Consider the following 14489-nt stretch of genomic DNA (forward strand, 5'->3'; position numbering starts at 1 on the left):
GCTGGCGGTTGCACTAGGTGATCTTAGCAGTCTGTCCAATGTTAGTGATTCTGTGATTCTGGCAGGAAATCCTTCTTCTACTAAACTGGTTCTGTTTTCCACTTTCCTAAGGATAAGTTTCATCCTCAAATCTTTACTGAATGTTCAACAGGCATGTAAGAAGTGCAGTTTGCTTTAGATTGCCTGGTCTGTCTTCGCAAATGTTGATAGCTGGCAACAATGTCAAAATCATATAAGGTAGAATCTAGTGATCAGAATTGGGTATATCTGCACTTATAGTTACGAGCAGAAAAGTGACTCAACATGAATGAGGAAGGAGGGAAAGTCCTGGAGAACCAGACCCGGAGAAACAACACAAAAAAGTATTCCTATGTTAACAGACAGCAAAGTTCTAAAGGCAACATCTGACAGGAACTGCAGTGTGCTGGTGCAGCACGGGGAGCCCACTGATGGGAGCTCACATCCTCAGAAGGGAACCGACGCCACTGCTCTCGGCAGCCAGGCTCCTCATGCTGCTGAAGGGAAAATCCCCTTCCGGTGTGAGATCGCAGCGCAGCCCGGCACTCCCGGACGCCGACTGAGGCCAGCAACATGGCGGCCCGGGGACGCACCGAGGTGGCGGGGCGCATGCGCACGGCGCCCCTCCCGGGGGGAGCGCGGCGGCGTCATGACGTCAGACGCGGTCCCCGGCAACGGCCGCACGTCGGCGGGCGCCGGCAACCCGGAAGCGGCGAGCGAATAGGGACGGAGCGGCGCGGAGGGGACTGGCGGAAAAGTAGTCCCGCAGGCGGCGCGGCGTTCGACGGAGGAGCGGGCGGCGCTCGGCGGAGCAGGAAAGGGCCTCGTCCCGCTTGGCGCGCTCGGATCGCACGGCGACGGCGGCAGAGATGGCGGCGGACAAGGCTGCGGGTAAGCGGGGAGAACGGCCGCGGGCCCGGGCGGAGGGATACGCTCTCGCGCTGGGGCGGTGAGTGCCGGCACGGAAGGCGAGGGGCGTGCTTCTGCCTCGTGTCCTTCCGCCGAGGAAGTAGCGCCCGGCGGGCGGGCCGCCGTGCGACCGGTTGATCCCGCGGGCTGTCCGCCTCGGTCCCGTCCCCGTCCGCCTGGCCGGAAGGGGCGAGCGGCGGCCGCCGGAGCTGTGTGGGAGGCTCTTCTCTGTCCCAGAAGAGATTATCCCCTGCTTCGGGAAATAAAGTGCTCCCCAGAGCTGTGGTGCTCAGCAGCACGGCTTGTGCGGGATGTACAGGGCCTGGGAACGAGAGGGCCTGGAGGCTGCTGCCGCTGGAGGTGCAGCTAACAGGTGTGAGGAGGATAGCTGCGGCGCTCCGGGCATCAGCCGGCCTGCCAGTGTGGGAGAGGTGCCAGCTGGTGCTGCAGCAGCAGGCCGGCGGGCCAGCAGTCTCCCTTCCCAGGTGGCAGTCTGTGCTCTCCCTGCCTTCCCCTACAACCGCTCTGCCCCACATCCTGTTGTCCACCATGCTGCAGCTGCTCCAGTGGGAACGGCTGCCCGCTTACACACAGCAGAACAGAAAGCCTCCGTGATGCACACGGCATTTCTCCTGGACTGCCCCTACGTTGCCAGCCATGGAGATAACTTTATGACCCGCTGCTTTTATTGCTAACTCATCTGCCTTCTCCAGATGAAAACTCAACCTGGCTTTTACATGCTTTCCTGGGTTGACTTGTTTGCCCCGCAGTTGAGAGAGCAGGAGTGCTTTCTTCCTCCCGGTTTAAGTGGGTGCTTCCAGTATCTGGCACCAGGCAGCTTTTAGGTAGCCTGGTTGATGATTTTAGGTTGATGAGATGTCTCAATGATGAAGATCAGCTGAAGTTCTTTAAGCACGAGTGTTAGGATTGGTGTACATTAGAGGGACCTTAAGATCTTCAACAGATTTCAAGCGTATTTGGGCAAAAAGATTGAAGAGCAGCCGAAGTGGTTTTGTCACAGGAAGGAGCTGTGCTGCCAGCTACTTCAGCTGGACTTTGGGTTTGTTCTTAAGAGCTTCCAGTTCATATTTACAAACTCGCTGTCTTTGGTGATTTGTAAAGTAGATGCAAGTCTTCAGTTGGCAGCCATAAAAGTGACTTTGTAAGGGAAAGAACAGCCCTGCATTGTTTAAAATAGTCCCAGGTTTCATTTTTGTCTTTAAACATGTGGTATAGAGTCTGTAGTGAAGTCTGTAGACCTGCCCTGATGCTTCCCTAGGAAATACGCCATGCAGGTGTGTAAGTGGCACATTTCCTAGACAGCTAACAGTCTCTTTCATTTATTGTTTGCTTAACTGAAGACACGTTACTTCAAGATTCAGACCTCCACGAAGCACCAAATTGCTTGTATGATCTGCTTGCAGACAGAGGCAGTACCCAGTACTGTGGCTTTGGCTGGCCCTACCCAAAGCTCAGCCTGTGTATGTGGCAGCTCCTGGCCAGGCTGAACATTAGAAACTTCCCGAGGTTTGAATTCTCACATCTCTGCATTGTTGTTCCCTGTGCTGGTGTAATCTTGAAGGCCCAGTGAGCGAGTAAAGCAGATAACTTATCTGTTAGCATGATAGTTGGAGGGAAAATGTGTTTATTTCTTCACTGCTGTGAAAAAGGTCCTTGAAAGTCAGTGGGTTCTGTACCACAAATATTAAGGAGAAGTCAGATCTATTATGTGTTTAGATGAGGAGAGGTGCTTCTTGTTCCTTTCCTTTCTCTCTGTGAGAAAACTGTGGCATGTCAAAGCTTTCTGAACTTTACTGACGCTTGTTTTCTCTCTTGTTATGGAAAAGGTTCCACTGGTGAATGCGTTATGTGCAGTCAGATTTCATAGCAGGTGTGTGTAGTCTTGTAGCACCCTAAGGGTTCATCCTTCCCAAGTGCTGGAATTGCTGAGTTTTGTCCAAATCACAGCCCGTTGCTTTGTAGCTGGCTGGTGAAAGATGGTTGAGATTTAACATCTCAACTTCACGGGCATCTTGATGCAGGATGAAAGCCTCAAGCAACAAATATATTCTTGCTGAAATACATGATTGCATAGGTTGGTGGAAAGGGTTTCCCTGCAAGAAGTACAACCCAGGAACTGGTTAGTGACTCTGTTCTGATCCTGCCATGGATGTTACCCCAGGAATGTCCCTAGGCCTGGTTATTATTGTTGTCCATCTTCATAAATAAATTTTAAGTGTTTGTAGCGAGTGAGTAGCAGATGATTCAGGTATGTTGGTGCTGATGGGGAGTGGATTTTGTGGTGGAGCTCATAGAGGAGTGTTTTCATTTGTTTGGTGTGAAAACAAAGTTAGCAGAGTTTGCGTTACATCCTTTAATTCTAGGAAGAGAAAGACATTGAATATGCAGTGCCCACTGTCCCCATTAACATGGCAAAATGTGGGCTCAAGCAAAGCCCCTGTTGTGAGAATTAGTTATCTGCAGCAGTGGAAACTCATTGCATTTGTATAATCTTTGTTTCAAAAACACTACATGAGCGTATGAGCTGATGTTTCCAGATACAAACCGGGCTGATGCGATGCTGGTTGTTCTGATTTTCCCTCCAGTGGTTTTGAATTTTGTATCAAAGAAATTGAAGACGATCAAAATCTTGTTAGATTACTGTATAAGTGTTCAAACCATTAAAAAAAAAAAAAAAAAAAAAGCCCTACATGCTGTGCTGGTCTTCATCTAGAAGGGAACATAGAGAAAATACTGCAACTATAGTTTTACTGTATTTTTCATGTTGTTCCCTAAAAGCGTCTGTTTCTTGCTGCTCAGGAAGCAGGATATAGGATGCATGAGATTTAATCCAGTGCAGTAGGGTACTTACTCATCTTATGATAGGTGGTCTTCACTATAATTTTATCAAGTCTATTCCTGCTGTCTGGTTGCAGCTTTAAAGAGAAATCTAAAATGTGTTCATTTTCAGTGAACTTGCAGGACGTGGATTATTGACAGAGCACAGTAGGGTTGTTGGGTAGCTGAAGATGTTGTCATGTAGTAGAGCAACAGTGTTACAGTTACATGGGAAGCTACTCCTGCTGGCAGGAGGATCCTGAGAACTGGCACAGTGGTTTTTTTTTGAGCTGAATTACTTCTGTTGTGTTTACAAACTTTTCTCTCATCCTTTGTCAGACCAAGGTGCTGAGAAGCATGATGGAGCGGGTACTTCAGGGATCACTGATCAGGAGAAGGAGTTGTCGAGCAGTGCATTGCAAGCCTTTCTGGTAAGATGCAGCCAAACCCATATTTCTCATCTACCACATAACTGCTAAAGTAGCTTATAGCGTTTTCTTTTCTGGTTTTCTTAGCATGACTGAGAATATATTAGCAAGTTATGATACTAAAATCAATGCTTGCGTTACAAAACCGGCGTGTACATTTTCATAGAATCATAGAATTGTGTCATAGAATGGCTTGGGTTGGATGGGACCTCAAGAATCACCAAGTTCCAACATTCCTGCCACGTGCAGAGTTGCCAGCTGCTAGATCAAGTGCCAGATCAGGTTGTCCAGGTCTTCATCCAGCCTGGCCTTCAGCACCTCCAGGGACAGGGCATTCACAGCCTCTCTGGGCAGCCTCTTCCAGCACCTCACCACTCTCATAGTGGAAAAACTTTCCCCAGACATCTAATCTAAATCTTCCCTCCATTACTTTAAATCCATTCCCCCTTGTCCTATCTATCTGTGTAGAAAGTTGATTTCTCTCATGTTTATAAATTTCCTTTTAATGTTGGAAAGCTGCCCTACAGTCTTTTCCAGGCTGAACAAGCCCAGTTCCTTCAGCCTGTCTTCACAGGTGCTCCAGCCCTCTGATCATCTTCATAGCCCTTCTTTGGGCTCTCCCCAAAAGATTCACATCTTTCCTGTGCTGGGGACCCCAGACCTGGACGCAGTACTCCAGATGGGGCCTCACAAGTGCAGAGCAGAGGGGGACGATCACCTCTCTCACCCCTTTGGCCACCCCTCTTCTGATGGAACCCAGATACTGTTTTCTGTCTGTTACGGTGTTTGTTTGAACAAAGTGTTTAAGAGCACACTTACTCTTCATTCTCATAATCAGTAGCTATAAAAGCAGTATGATGAGTGAATGGTACTCTGAGTCAATTTTGGAAAAGCCCGATCTTTCTAAAGAATTGATCACTAAAAGCTAATCATGTTGTGATAAAGGATTTAAAGGAGCTATATAAATCCCTGTGCTTCTATACATTCTCAGTAATCATCTGATAGAGTTGTGGAAATGTAGCAGGACAACAACATGCAATATCTCTCCACAAACTGCACAACTCTGCTTTCAAAGCAGAGCGAAGGATCTGGGATGGTTCTGTTGAGAATAACCACAGAATGGCTACTTTGTTAGGAAAGCAGAGGACTGGGTTTCTGCTGAAGGACCACAAGTGTTTCTTTGCTGCAGTGCTTTTCTCAAACAGGAGTTCAGGAGAACCTCAGTGGAACAGCACCTTAGAAAAGGAGTAGAGAGTGGGGAGCGATGGTGGTACTCAAGAGAATGGTGAAATGTTGACATGTGGAAATGATTCTACATGTGTAAATGGAAACTGCTCTGATCTGGCAGAGGTGAAGGTGATTATTCATGTCAATGAGTTTAACAATAGAAAGCAAAGAATGATTTTAGGCTTCACTTAGTTGAGACAGTCTAGAGTTCTTTCGTTACTCAGTGCTACTAAATTCCTCCTGCACAAACACAGGAAAGACAAACTGAAAGAGAAGAGGTATTTCAAAGTCCTTAAAATTAGTTTTCTTGTTTCTGAGGTCAAAGAGATTTCTTCATTAAATCACTTTTCAGAGGAGCACTGTATTTTGGCCATGTTTTTTATTGGACAAGTGTAGTATTCTCGAATAATTCATTCAACAGCACAAATTAAGCCTGTCTTGGGAAAGTTGGGAAAGGAGCATAACCCCCCTCTTCTGCCAGGCTGTGTTAAACAGACACCCAGGGACTAAACTGTAACTCAGTCTCTCAAGATGAAGTGAGAGATGAACATAAAGATGGAACAGGAATTAGACAAGCAGCTGCTCAATATACATTTGATGGAGACAGATTATAAAAAAGTGAGGAAATAAAGAATCTTGAAGCTTGATATGATTGAAACCATCAGAACAACAGTTTTCGTAGAAACATGTTTGTAATAGTTAACTATTGCATTTGTTCTTCCTCCACCAAATTCTTTTTCAGTTTCAGTTAGGCCCTCAACTTTCTGACTTGCTTCTCATACGTACCAGTCTGCATAACAAATGAAGTTTTATGTGGAGCTGTTTATCCTTGTTGGCCAGGGAAATCCTACCTTGCTCTCTGGACTCAGAGAGAGGAGACTGCCATTAAAAATTATTGACATATTAAAAGATACAAAGTTTAAACTAATCCCTTTCTGATACATGCTGTTTCCAGGCTGGAAATTATGATGCCTGTTTGCAACACTTAAATAACCTTCAAGACATAAACAAAGATGACTACAAAATAACTTTGAATACTGCAGTTGCGGAGTTCTGTAAAAGTAACCAGACCACAACAGACAATTTGAGACAAACCCTGAACCAGCTGAAGAACCAGGTAATGCAATCACTGCGTGGAATTTTGATGTTTAGGCACTGTTAATGGTAATGGGATCTTCCAATGAAATAGAAAGACAAGGCTTGCCTCTTCCCTTTATTAGCTTATGACTGTTACTGCCCTATCTCTAGGCTAATTAGTACCTTTGGGTTATTTTTCTAAAATAAACATTTGATGCTTTAAAATCATAAGTATGGAAAGCTTAAGGATAAACAAGATTCTGTTTTGTTTTGCTTTGTTTTTTTCAGGTTCATTCTGCTGTAGAAGAAATGGATGGTTTAGATGATGTTGAAAACAGTATGCTTTACTACAATCAAGCTGTTATTTTGTATCATCTCCGTCAGTATACTGAAGCTATATCAGTTGGAGAGAAGCTGTACCAGTTTATAGAGCCTTTTGGTGTGTAGGCAGAAGAGTTTTGTTTGTGCAGTAATGAGGCAGACTAAATGATCTTCCTCTGCTTATCAGAAAAGCGATTTGTAAATGTACATAATAATAATAATAAAAAAAGATAGGCTTAGGAATTATGTGTAATCTGTACTTACAAGGACAATGTTTGAATTTGGGTGGGAAGGTGCTTCAGAGACATTTAGCAGATGAGTGTAACAAAACCAAAGCAGATATTTGACAACTTCAAGAGGTGTTTATGAAGCGACGGGGATGAAGTTTGTGTGTGGGGGTCCCAACAAATCCAATAAGTGTAATGCTGTTTCTCTCTCAGTTCTCAGTATGCCTATGTGGAGCTTGCTCAGCCATGCAGAGATGTGTTTGTACGGAACCCTTAAGTTCTGTAAGATTCTGTGTAGGCATATGGCCCACACTGGATCTTTGGTGCTGATGTACTTAGACCAGTTCTCAGAATCAATCAATGTGAAGTGCATTTTAAGCTGTCTCTGGTCTTTGCTTTCAAATGACATCAGTATGAAGGAATTACCTCTTTGTGTTAAAATACTTATCTGTGTGATGGAAGTGTCTGCATCTTTATCTTTTTTCTTATGTAATATTCTGATTTTTCTCATAATGTCGTGTATACGCACTTAAATTGTTTTTCTATTATTTTTGTCTTGTGATCGTGTTTGGATGGATTGGTATTAGAACAGTGAGATCTTTTCTACTTCTTTTGTTTGATACAGAAGAGAAGTTTGCCCAGGCTGTGTGCTTCTTGCTTGTGGACTTGTACCTGCTGACTTACCAGGCTGAGAAAGCCTTGCATCTCCTTGCTGTTCTGGAAAAAATGATTTCACAGGGCAACAATAACAGCAAGAATGGGAAAAATGAGGTAAGCTTAAAATCATATGAATGCTGCTGCTTTTACTAAAGATATGTTTTTATTAAATCCAAAAGTAGTCTTTTAAAATACTTCAGAATTAAAAAGCTGTTAGAATGTCTGTAATTCAGACAACTGATACATTTTAGTAACCAACTTAATTGTGTACAGTAGCTGTATGTTCTCTCCATTCCACCCTTCTTCTGTTAGGGAGCTAAGAAGTGTCTCAAATCAGAAACTTGTATTAGAAAGTCAGTTGTGATTTTCACTTCAGTGCCAGATATACTTGGTTTTCCTTATGTGTCTTGGATGATGACTGTGTTGTACTCCATGTTTGAAATGTCAGAGTGGAAGTACAGTTAGTGCCACAGTCATCATTCAAGACTGTTTGAGAAATGAAACATTCCTTTAATTTAGTGTCTGGCAGACTTTCAAATGCAATCTTCAATATATAACTTTTGGAAACTACAATGGAATGAGTAGTGGCTTGGAAGTAAAAAGTGGACGCTTCCAGTTGATGTAATGTCACACTTAAAATAAAACTTTGAGCATATAATAGTTCTACTGAAGAAAATAAGGAAAAAATAATCAGGAACATGCAAATTATCTTTCTGAATAAGAGCATTCTTAAAATTCCTCAGTGCTAGAGCAGATTAGTGTAAGATTACCCTGCATATAGAGCTCTGCGCTTTGTAGGCTGATGTGCTCATTCTTTGGTTTTGATTGCAAACCTCAAGTTACAATTTTTTGTGGAATATGTGGGTGTTTTTGTGTTTTATTTTAAACATTATTGAATACTGATTTTCTTCCTTAAAAAAAGATTATTTTTACCAATCATCTTTTAAATTCAGTTTACAGTTTCCTTCTTAAGCTATTAACACTTTTTTATTGTTTCTTGGTTGTTGTTGTTTTTGTTTTTGTTTTTGACAGTCAGGTAATAATACAAATAAAGATTCCTCCAATCAAAAAGCTGAAAGTGGAGCTTTAATAGAAGTTGCTAAATCTAAGATACATCAGGTGGGTGTACGTATGTGATTTATATAAGAATATCCATTAGTCCTTCTTAAAACTGAGTGCTACCTGCCTCAAGTCTAACTCAGCATGAATTGTGATATTGTCACCTTAAATTTCATTTTGTAGATCAGAAAAATGGATTTAACTGACCTTTTCCTTCTTTTAAGATTCATGTACAGGAGAAACTGACTTAAAAAAAATTCCAACTTCAGTCCCTACATCTTAAAATAATTTTGTTAAATTGCATTTAGCTCTGATAATCTTACATCTGTTTGACTGAATCACTGAGGTTTTATTTCCCAGTAGTGCTCTTTGGGAAAATGGGTGAAGAAACACAATGCTTCACTATCACCTTTCACTTATTGTGTTGTCACTTGAACAGGTGAATGCCTGGAATTTACACATTAAATTATTTTAATTAATTTATTGTTTCATGTGCTGATGTTTTGGCATTTGAATGTAGAGCTGTTGAATGTCAGCCATTGAACAAAATGCACGTTTGCCTCTTGTAAATATGAACTCTATAAATTTGTTATTGATACTCTGAATAGAAATTCTTCCTTAGAAAGACTTTTTGAAGAGCTTTTTACTACCTATTTTATGATGTAGGAAATTTTATCATAAATCTCTAGTTATGGTCCATCTTGCAAATCTGCACAAGTTACTGTTTCTAATATAACAAATTTAATTTTAAACAGTATAAGGTGAGAGCCTATATCCAGATGAAGTCACTAAAAGCATGCAAAAGGGAGATCAAGTCTGTTATGAATACAGCTGGAAATGTAAGTATTCTTAAAGCTATTGTTTTTGTAATCTAGGTCTGTTCCCTATCTTAAAACTGGATTTGGTAACTTACTTTACAAGGAAAGGTCTTCCTGAGGATGGATGTCTGAAATAGTGCTGTATACAATCAGTTGGGTTTGTAATCTCTTTTCTCTAAGTGTATTTAATATAGGACTTTAAATTGCTCAGGAAGTTGCACATTGTTGTTAACAACATAAAAAAAAAAAAACAATGAAATGCTGTGTACAATAAACTGGTCAAGTATGATTTATAACTTGAGCAGTGCCAAGCAAGTTTTAGTTAACCATAAATGCTCTGGGAAATAAAATTTTCTGATGTTACTGCTGAGTAAAACCACTTTAGAAAGATTAATTTGGAGGTTTTCAATATTTGGGGGTTTTGTGTGTTGTCTTTTTTCTTTTGTAATTGTTGAAGTTGTTTTGGAGGCTTATCTCTTGCTAGAAAGCAGTTTCTTCTTTTGTATAGGAGTTCTCAACTCAGCATTGTGTCCACCATGCCATGTATGTTCTGCATTAACTGAGGATCAGGGATTAGGAGGAGAGCACTTGCATTTTGTTGCCAGTCTCAACAGGTGCTGGTTTGATAGAAGTCTTTCTGGGTTATGATGTGTCTTGTGGCAGGCCAGGAAAATCACAGCTCAGGAGGAAGTTGTTGAGCTCCACAGGGAGGGAAGCATGGAGGGGAGTGTATTAGAAGGCAGGTTGGAGAAAGAGCCTCTTAAAGCAAAAGGGAGATCCCCTGTACTTTGCTGCTGCTGTGACAGAGTTCTTTAGCATAATATTTAGTTTTGAAGCAGAAACAAAACAAAACAACTAGTTCTGCATTTCAGGAGAGGTTGAGTATTCAAAGAAGAAATGTTACTTCATGAAATCATTAGGGGCTAAGCTCATGTATTCTTAAAATGGCAGCAGGGACAAGCTGATCTAGTATTAGAAATCATTGAGGAAAAAAAAAAATAATAATTAACTGTTGTTTTCTTCTTCACAGTCAGCTCCTTCTCTCTTTCTTAAGAGCAATTTTGAATATTTGAGGGGCAATTACCGTAAAGCAGTCAAACTTTTGAACAGTGCAAACATTGCTGAACATCCAGGCTTCATGAAAACAGGTAAAATAAAATAGAAAGCCTTCATCCTGCAAGTACTTACATATGTGGTACAACTAGGAATGCTAATTGATACTAACTTTAAAGACATAAATGATTACTTAAAGCAGCAGGCCCTAAGCATCATGGATTTATATTCTGAGTATGTGTTCCACTTTATTGGTGCACTCCTTCAATTAACAATGCTGTGGCTTTCACTGAATGGTCATTTAGACAACATAATGACTAAGAAAATGGATCTGTGAAAGTCCTTCTGTACCGTTTATAAAAAGTTTTATTTTCAAATTACATTTTTTTTTACACAAGCAACAGTAGAATGTTCACTTAGTAGTCTTCCCAGGTTATGATTAAAATAACATCAGGCTAATTTGTTCAAAAATGTTCTGGTTTTTGGTCGCTTGATTTTTTTTTTAATTATTTTCTTATTTTTTTAGTGGTGTGACTTTATTGATGATGATTTTTTAAACAGTGGTAACGCTGTAAAGCTTCAGTTATCAGCAAATAAGTCAAACATTTGTTTGTTTTTTTTTTTTTTTGCTGTTGTGTGGAAGAAGCTTCTTCCAGTGTTAATCTGAACATGACATATTTCTGAAGGAGAGTGTGTTTCCTGCTTGAATGGTGAGGTTAACAAGTTTGTTTATTTTATAAAACTTAGGTAGATAATGTCATTAAAGAATTTCCTTTTTACAAGAGCCATCTGTTGGAAAAAGAGAAATGTTTATATACTCTAAATACTATGAAAAATTACAGATAAACTTGCTTCAAGTTGCAATATGTCAAATTGGCTTTCTACCTGGGTGTCTTGGAACATGGTGCATAAGATCTGAAAGTCTTTGGTCTTTACCCATGGATCACTTTAGGCAAAGTGTCCAGGAGAAACAGAATGATAAACAGAAAGGCAGGCTGTTCAAATACTGGAGACAGTGACGTAACTTCATAATCCTTGAACATCTTGCTGACCCACGAGAGTGGTGGGAATGTTTTGTCAGCTCAGTGACTTTTTTCAGTTTATTAAAGTAGTCTTTTCTGTTCTGTCAGGTGAATGCTTACGGTGCATGTTCTGGAACAATCTTGGCTGCATCCACTTTGCAATGGGAAAGCACAATTTAGGAATTTTTTACTTTAAAAAAGCCTTACAAGAAAACGATAACGCATGTGCACAGCTAGGAACAGGTAGCTCAGATCCAGGTAAGATTTGTAAGAGATGAAAATAGGTGGTGGAAAAGAAAATATATCCTGTAGACTTTCAGTATTTACCAATGAAATTCCTGTTCCATTTGTTTTGAAATGTGTTTCTATTTTATATACATTATAAAAAGTTTTCTTGTTCTGAGTAGAAGCACTCAAGTTTTTTTTCTCTCCCAAATGATTTCATGTGAAATAATAATTTGTTTGTTTTTTGTTTTCTTTAAAAACTAGTTCTTATCACACATTGTTATTTTTGCTGTTTCTCCCTGCTTTTGTATATACTGTATAGTAGTGTGAAGGCAGAAAATGTTTTCTACTTAATAGCAAAGTAGATTTCTGGAATTTCTAAGACTGAAAAAGATGCACGTTCTCATAAATCTGGAATTCAGTGCTATTGCATGACACTTAACTCAGGTGACAAAGTACATAAGTGGTTAACATTTAATTTACTTCAATCTTTATTGAAGATACAATGAATTTATCTCGAGTATCAGCTTTAGTGAGGAATGAATTTGCTTACAGAGGGAGTTTAGCTGATTTCTGTAATGGAAGTCGGTTTTTGTTTTTTTGGTTTGGTTGCTATTTAGTTTATGGAGGTTTCCCACAGCCCCCTTCCTACTTCTGCTCTTGCTGCCTTACCCTATTACGCTTTCACCTCTCCCTGCACATCCAATATGATGTATCCTTTTGTGCAGGTAAAAAATTTTCAGGGAGACCCATGTGTACGCTGCTGACTAACAAACGGTATGAGTTGCTGTACAATTGTGGAATTCAGCTCCTGCATATTGGGAGGCCCTTAGCTGCCTTTGAATGCCTGATTGAGGCCGTCCAGGTTTATCACTCGAACCCTCGTCTTTGGCTGAGAATAGCAGAATGTTGCATTGCTGCCAATAAAGGGGTGAGTAGATCTGCACATTCCTTCTGTTGATTGGCATTATGAAATTCGTGTGACCACAGAAAGTAACAAATAGTATATAGCCCAAGTCAAGGTATTTTAAAGGCCTGAGCTTGCAGCACGTCTAGGTCCAGATGAATTCTTCTTGTATATGCGTGTGTTTGTGTGTTTAACCTGAAGCTGCAACAAATGGAAGAAAACGAATGTCTGTATATTCTGTAGAAACAGTGCCTTGAGACCCAGAGTTAAATCGATTTTTCTGAGATCATAAACTCCATTGAGTGGACTGTTATAAAGGTTGCATGAGATAAAACAGATGTGTGTAGGTGCATAATGTAGCTCTTCAGTAATGCTACAAGACTTTTGCTGGAGAACCTGGATAAGTACTATTTTTCTCACCCCTAAGACATTCCAACTCATACCCTGAAAGAGTAATCCTGAATTGGTTTGAAGCCCTTTGGATTTCTCCAGGTCATCTGTTGGTTTCTCTTACTCTGTCTTAAGTAGTTTTAGAAATAAAAACAAAGATATTATTTGGTGATAAACTTATGCTGTTATCAGTGAGGCACCCCTTTCTAATGGGAAGTGATTTCACCCTTTCTGTAGAGAATACTATCTACTTAGTATGTAGATACTAGCACTAATAGTTTGACTTATTACTGGTGGACGTCTTCTAATGTCTGAGCTTCCTACACTCATTTCATATAGGTAGCAAAATCCATATGCATTGATTTATATAAATATGTAAGTATAAACCTCACAACTAAATTTTGTCTTTGTGTGCACAGAAGAATTAAACTTGTACAAAGTTTTTTCCTTGGTGCTAAATTTGTACTTGCAAGGATTTCTGTTCCTGATTGCAGAGATAGCAAGATGAAATTGGAGTCAGTGGCCAGTTTGAGCAGTATCCAAAGAAAGCAAGCCTGGCTGCTTGCAGGTTTGATGTTTGTTTTGAGGTCTGATGGGCAAAAACAACTGCAATAGCTTTTGTTACTGCTGCTTTGACAAAGAAAGGTTGTTTTTCTTCTTCAGTTTTTATTTCTGACTGTAATACCTCGGATTTTTGTATTTAGTCTCTAGGAGTTGTTACAGCTTCTGAGGTGATGATGTTCTAGCTTAAATTTTAACTGAAGTAGTAGGAGAAAACATAAAACTATCCTGTGGACATCCTCTGTCTCTAGCATAGGGCTGTTTTCTAGAGTGTAAGCCGTGACTAAGTATGCTGCTGCTGTTCTAGCAAGCGAATAAGGTTAGCTTTGATGTTTTCATGAGCATGGTTATTGGATCAGACTGACAAATGTCTTATTTAAAAACAGAGTATAGCACTGTGTCCTGGAACTTCATTGGAATTTGCAAAAACTCTTGAAGAGAACCACTTAGCATCTGATTCAACAGCTGTGTTCCTGGGATATTTTTAATTATTGATAGCCTTCTAGATGTATAAATAATGTAAGCTCTTTAAATGCTTTTTAATTCTGTCAACTATAAATCCACTTCCCAAATTCAGATATGATGTCATTCTATAGGGCTACTCTGGATTTGGATAAATTCTCTGACTTCCACTGATATCTTTACATGGAATCTTCCCTTTCATGCTGGCAAAACTCTAAATTTCCATTATTTCCTTACTGTGTTTCTGCTGGAGGTTGAAAGGGATGAGATGAGTGTGATCAGTCTAGAAG

At 40.5% G+C, this 14489-nt stretch overlaps 1 protein-coding gene across 1 annotated transcript in view; it reads left to right on the forward strand.

Annotated features, from left to right (window-relative positions):
• The first annotated feature begins 205 nt into the window (after positions 1-205).
• The window catches only part of CNOT10 (CCR4-NOT transcription complex subunit 10), a 30492-nt gene continuing 16208 nt past the window's right edge, over positions 206-14489 (forward strand). Inside the window, exons 1-10 of the mRNA XM_085226406.1 lie at positions 206-909; positions 4105-4196; positions 6376-6537; positions 6786-6936; positions 7671-7816; positions 8735-8821; positions 9517-9600; positions 10610-10727; positions 11763-11912; positions 12608-12810. Of these exons, the coding sequence (XP_085082532.1) occupies positions 888-909; positions 4105-4196; positions 6376-6537; positions 6786-6936; positions 7671-7816; positions 8735-8821; positions 9517-9600; positions 10610-10727; positions 11763-11912; positions 12608-12810 (1215 nt within the window). The 5' untranslated portion in view covers positions 206-887. The remainder of the gene's footprint in view (positions 910-4104; positions 4197-6375; positions 6538-6785; positions 6937-7670; positions 7817-8734; positions 8822-9516; positions 9601-10609; positions 10728-11762; positions 11913-12607; positions 12811-14489) is intronic.

Source organism: Meleagris gallopavo, chromosome 6 (assembly GCF_905368555.1).
Source record: "Meleagris gallopavo chromosome 6, MGAL_WU_HG_1.1, whole genome shotgun sequence".
Lineage (NCBI taxonomy): Eukaryota > Metazoa > Chordata > Aves > Galliformes > Phasianidae > Meleagris > Meleagris gallopavo.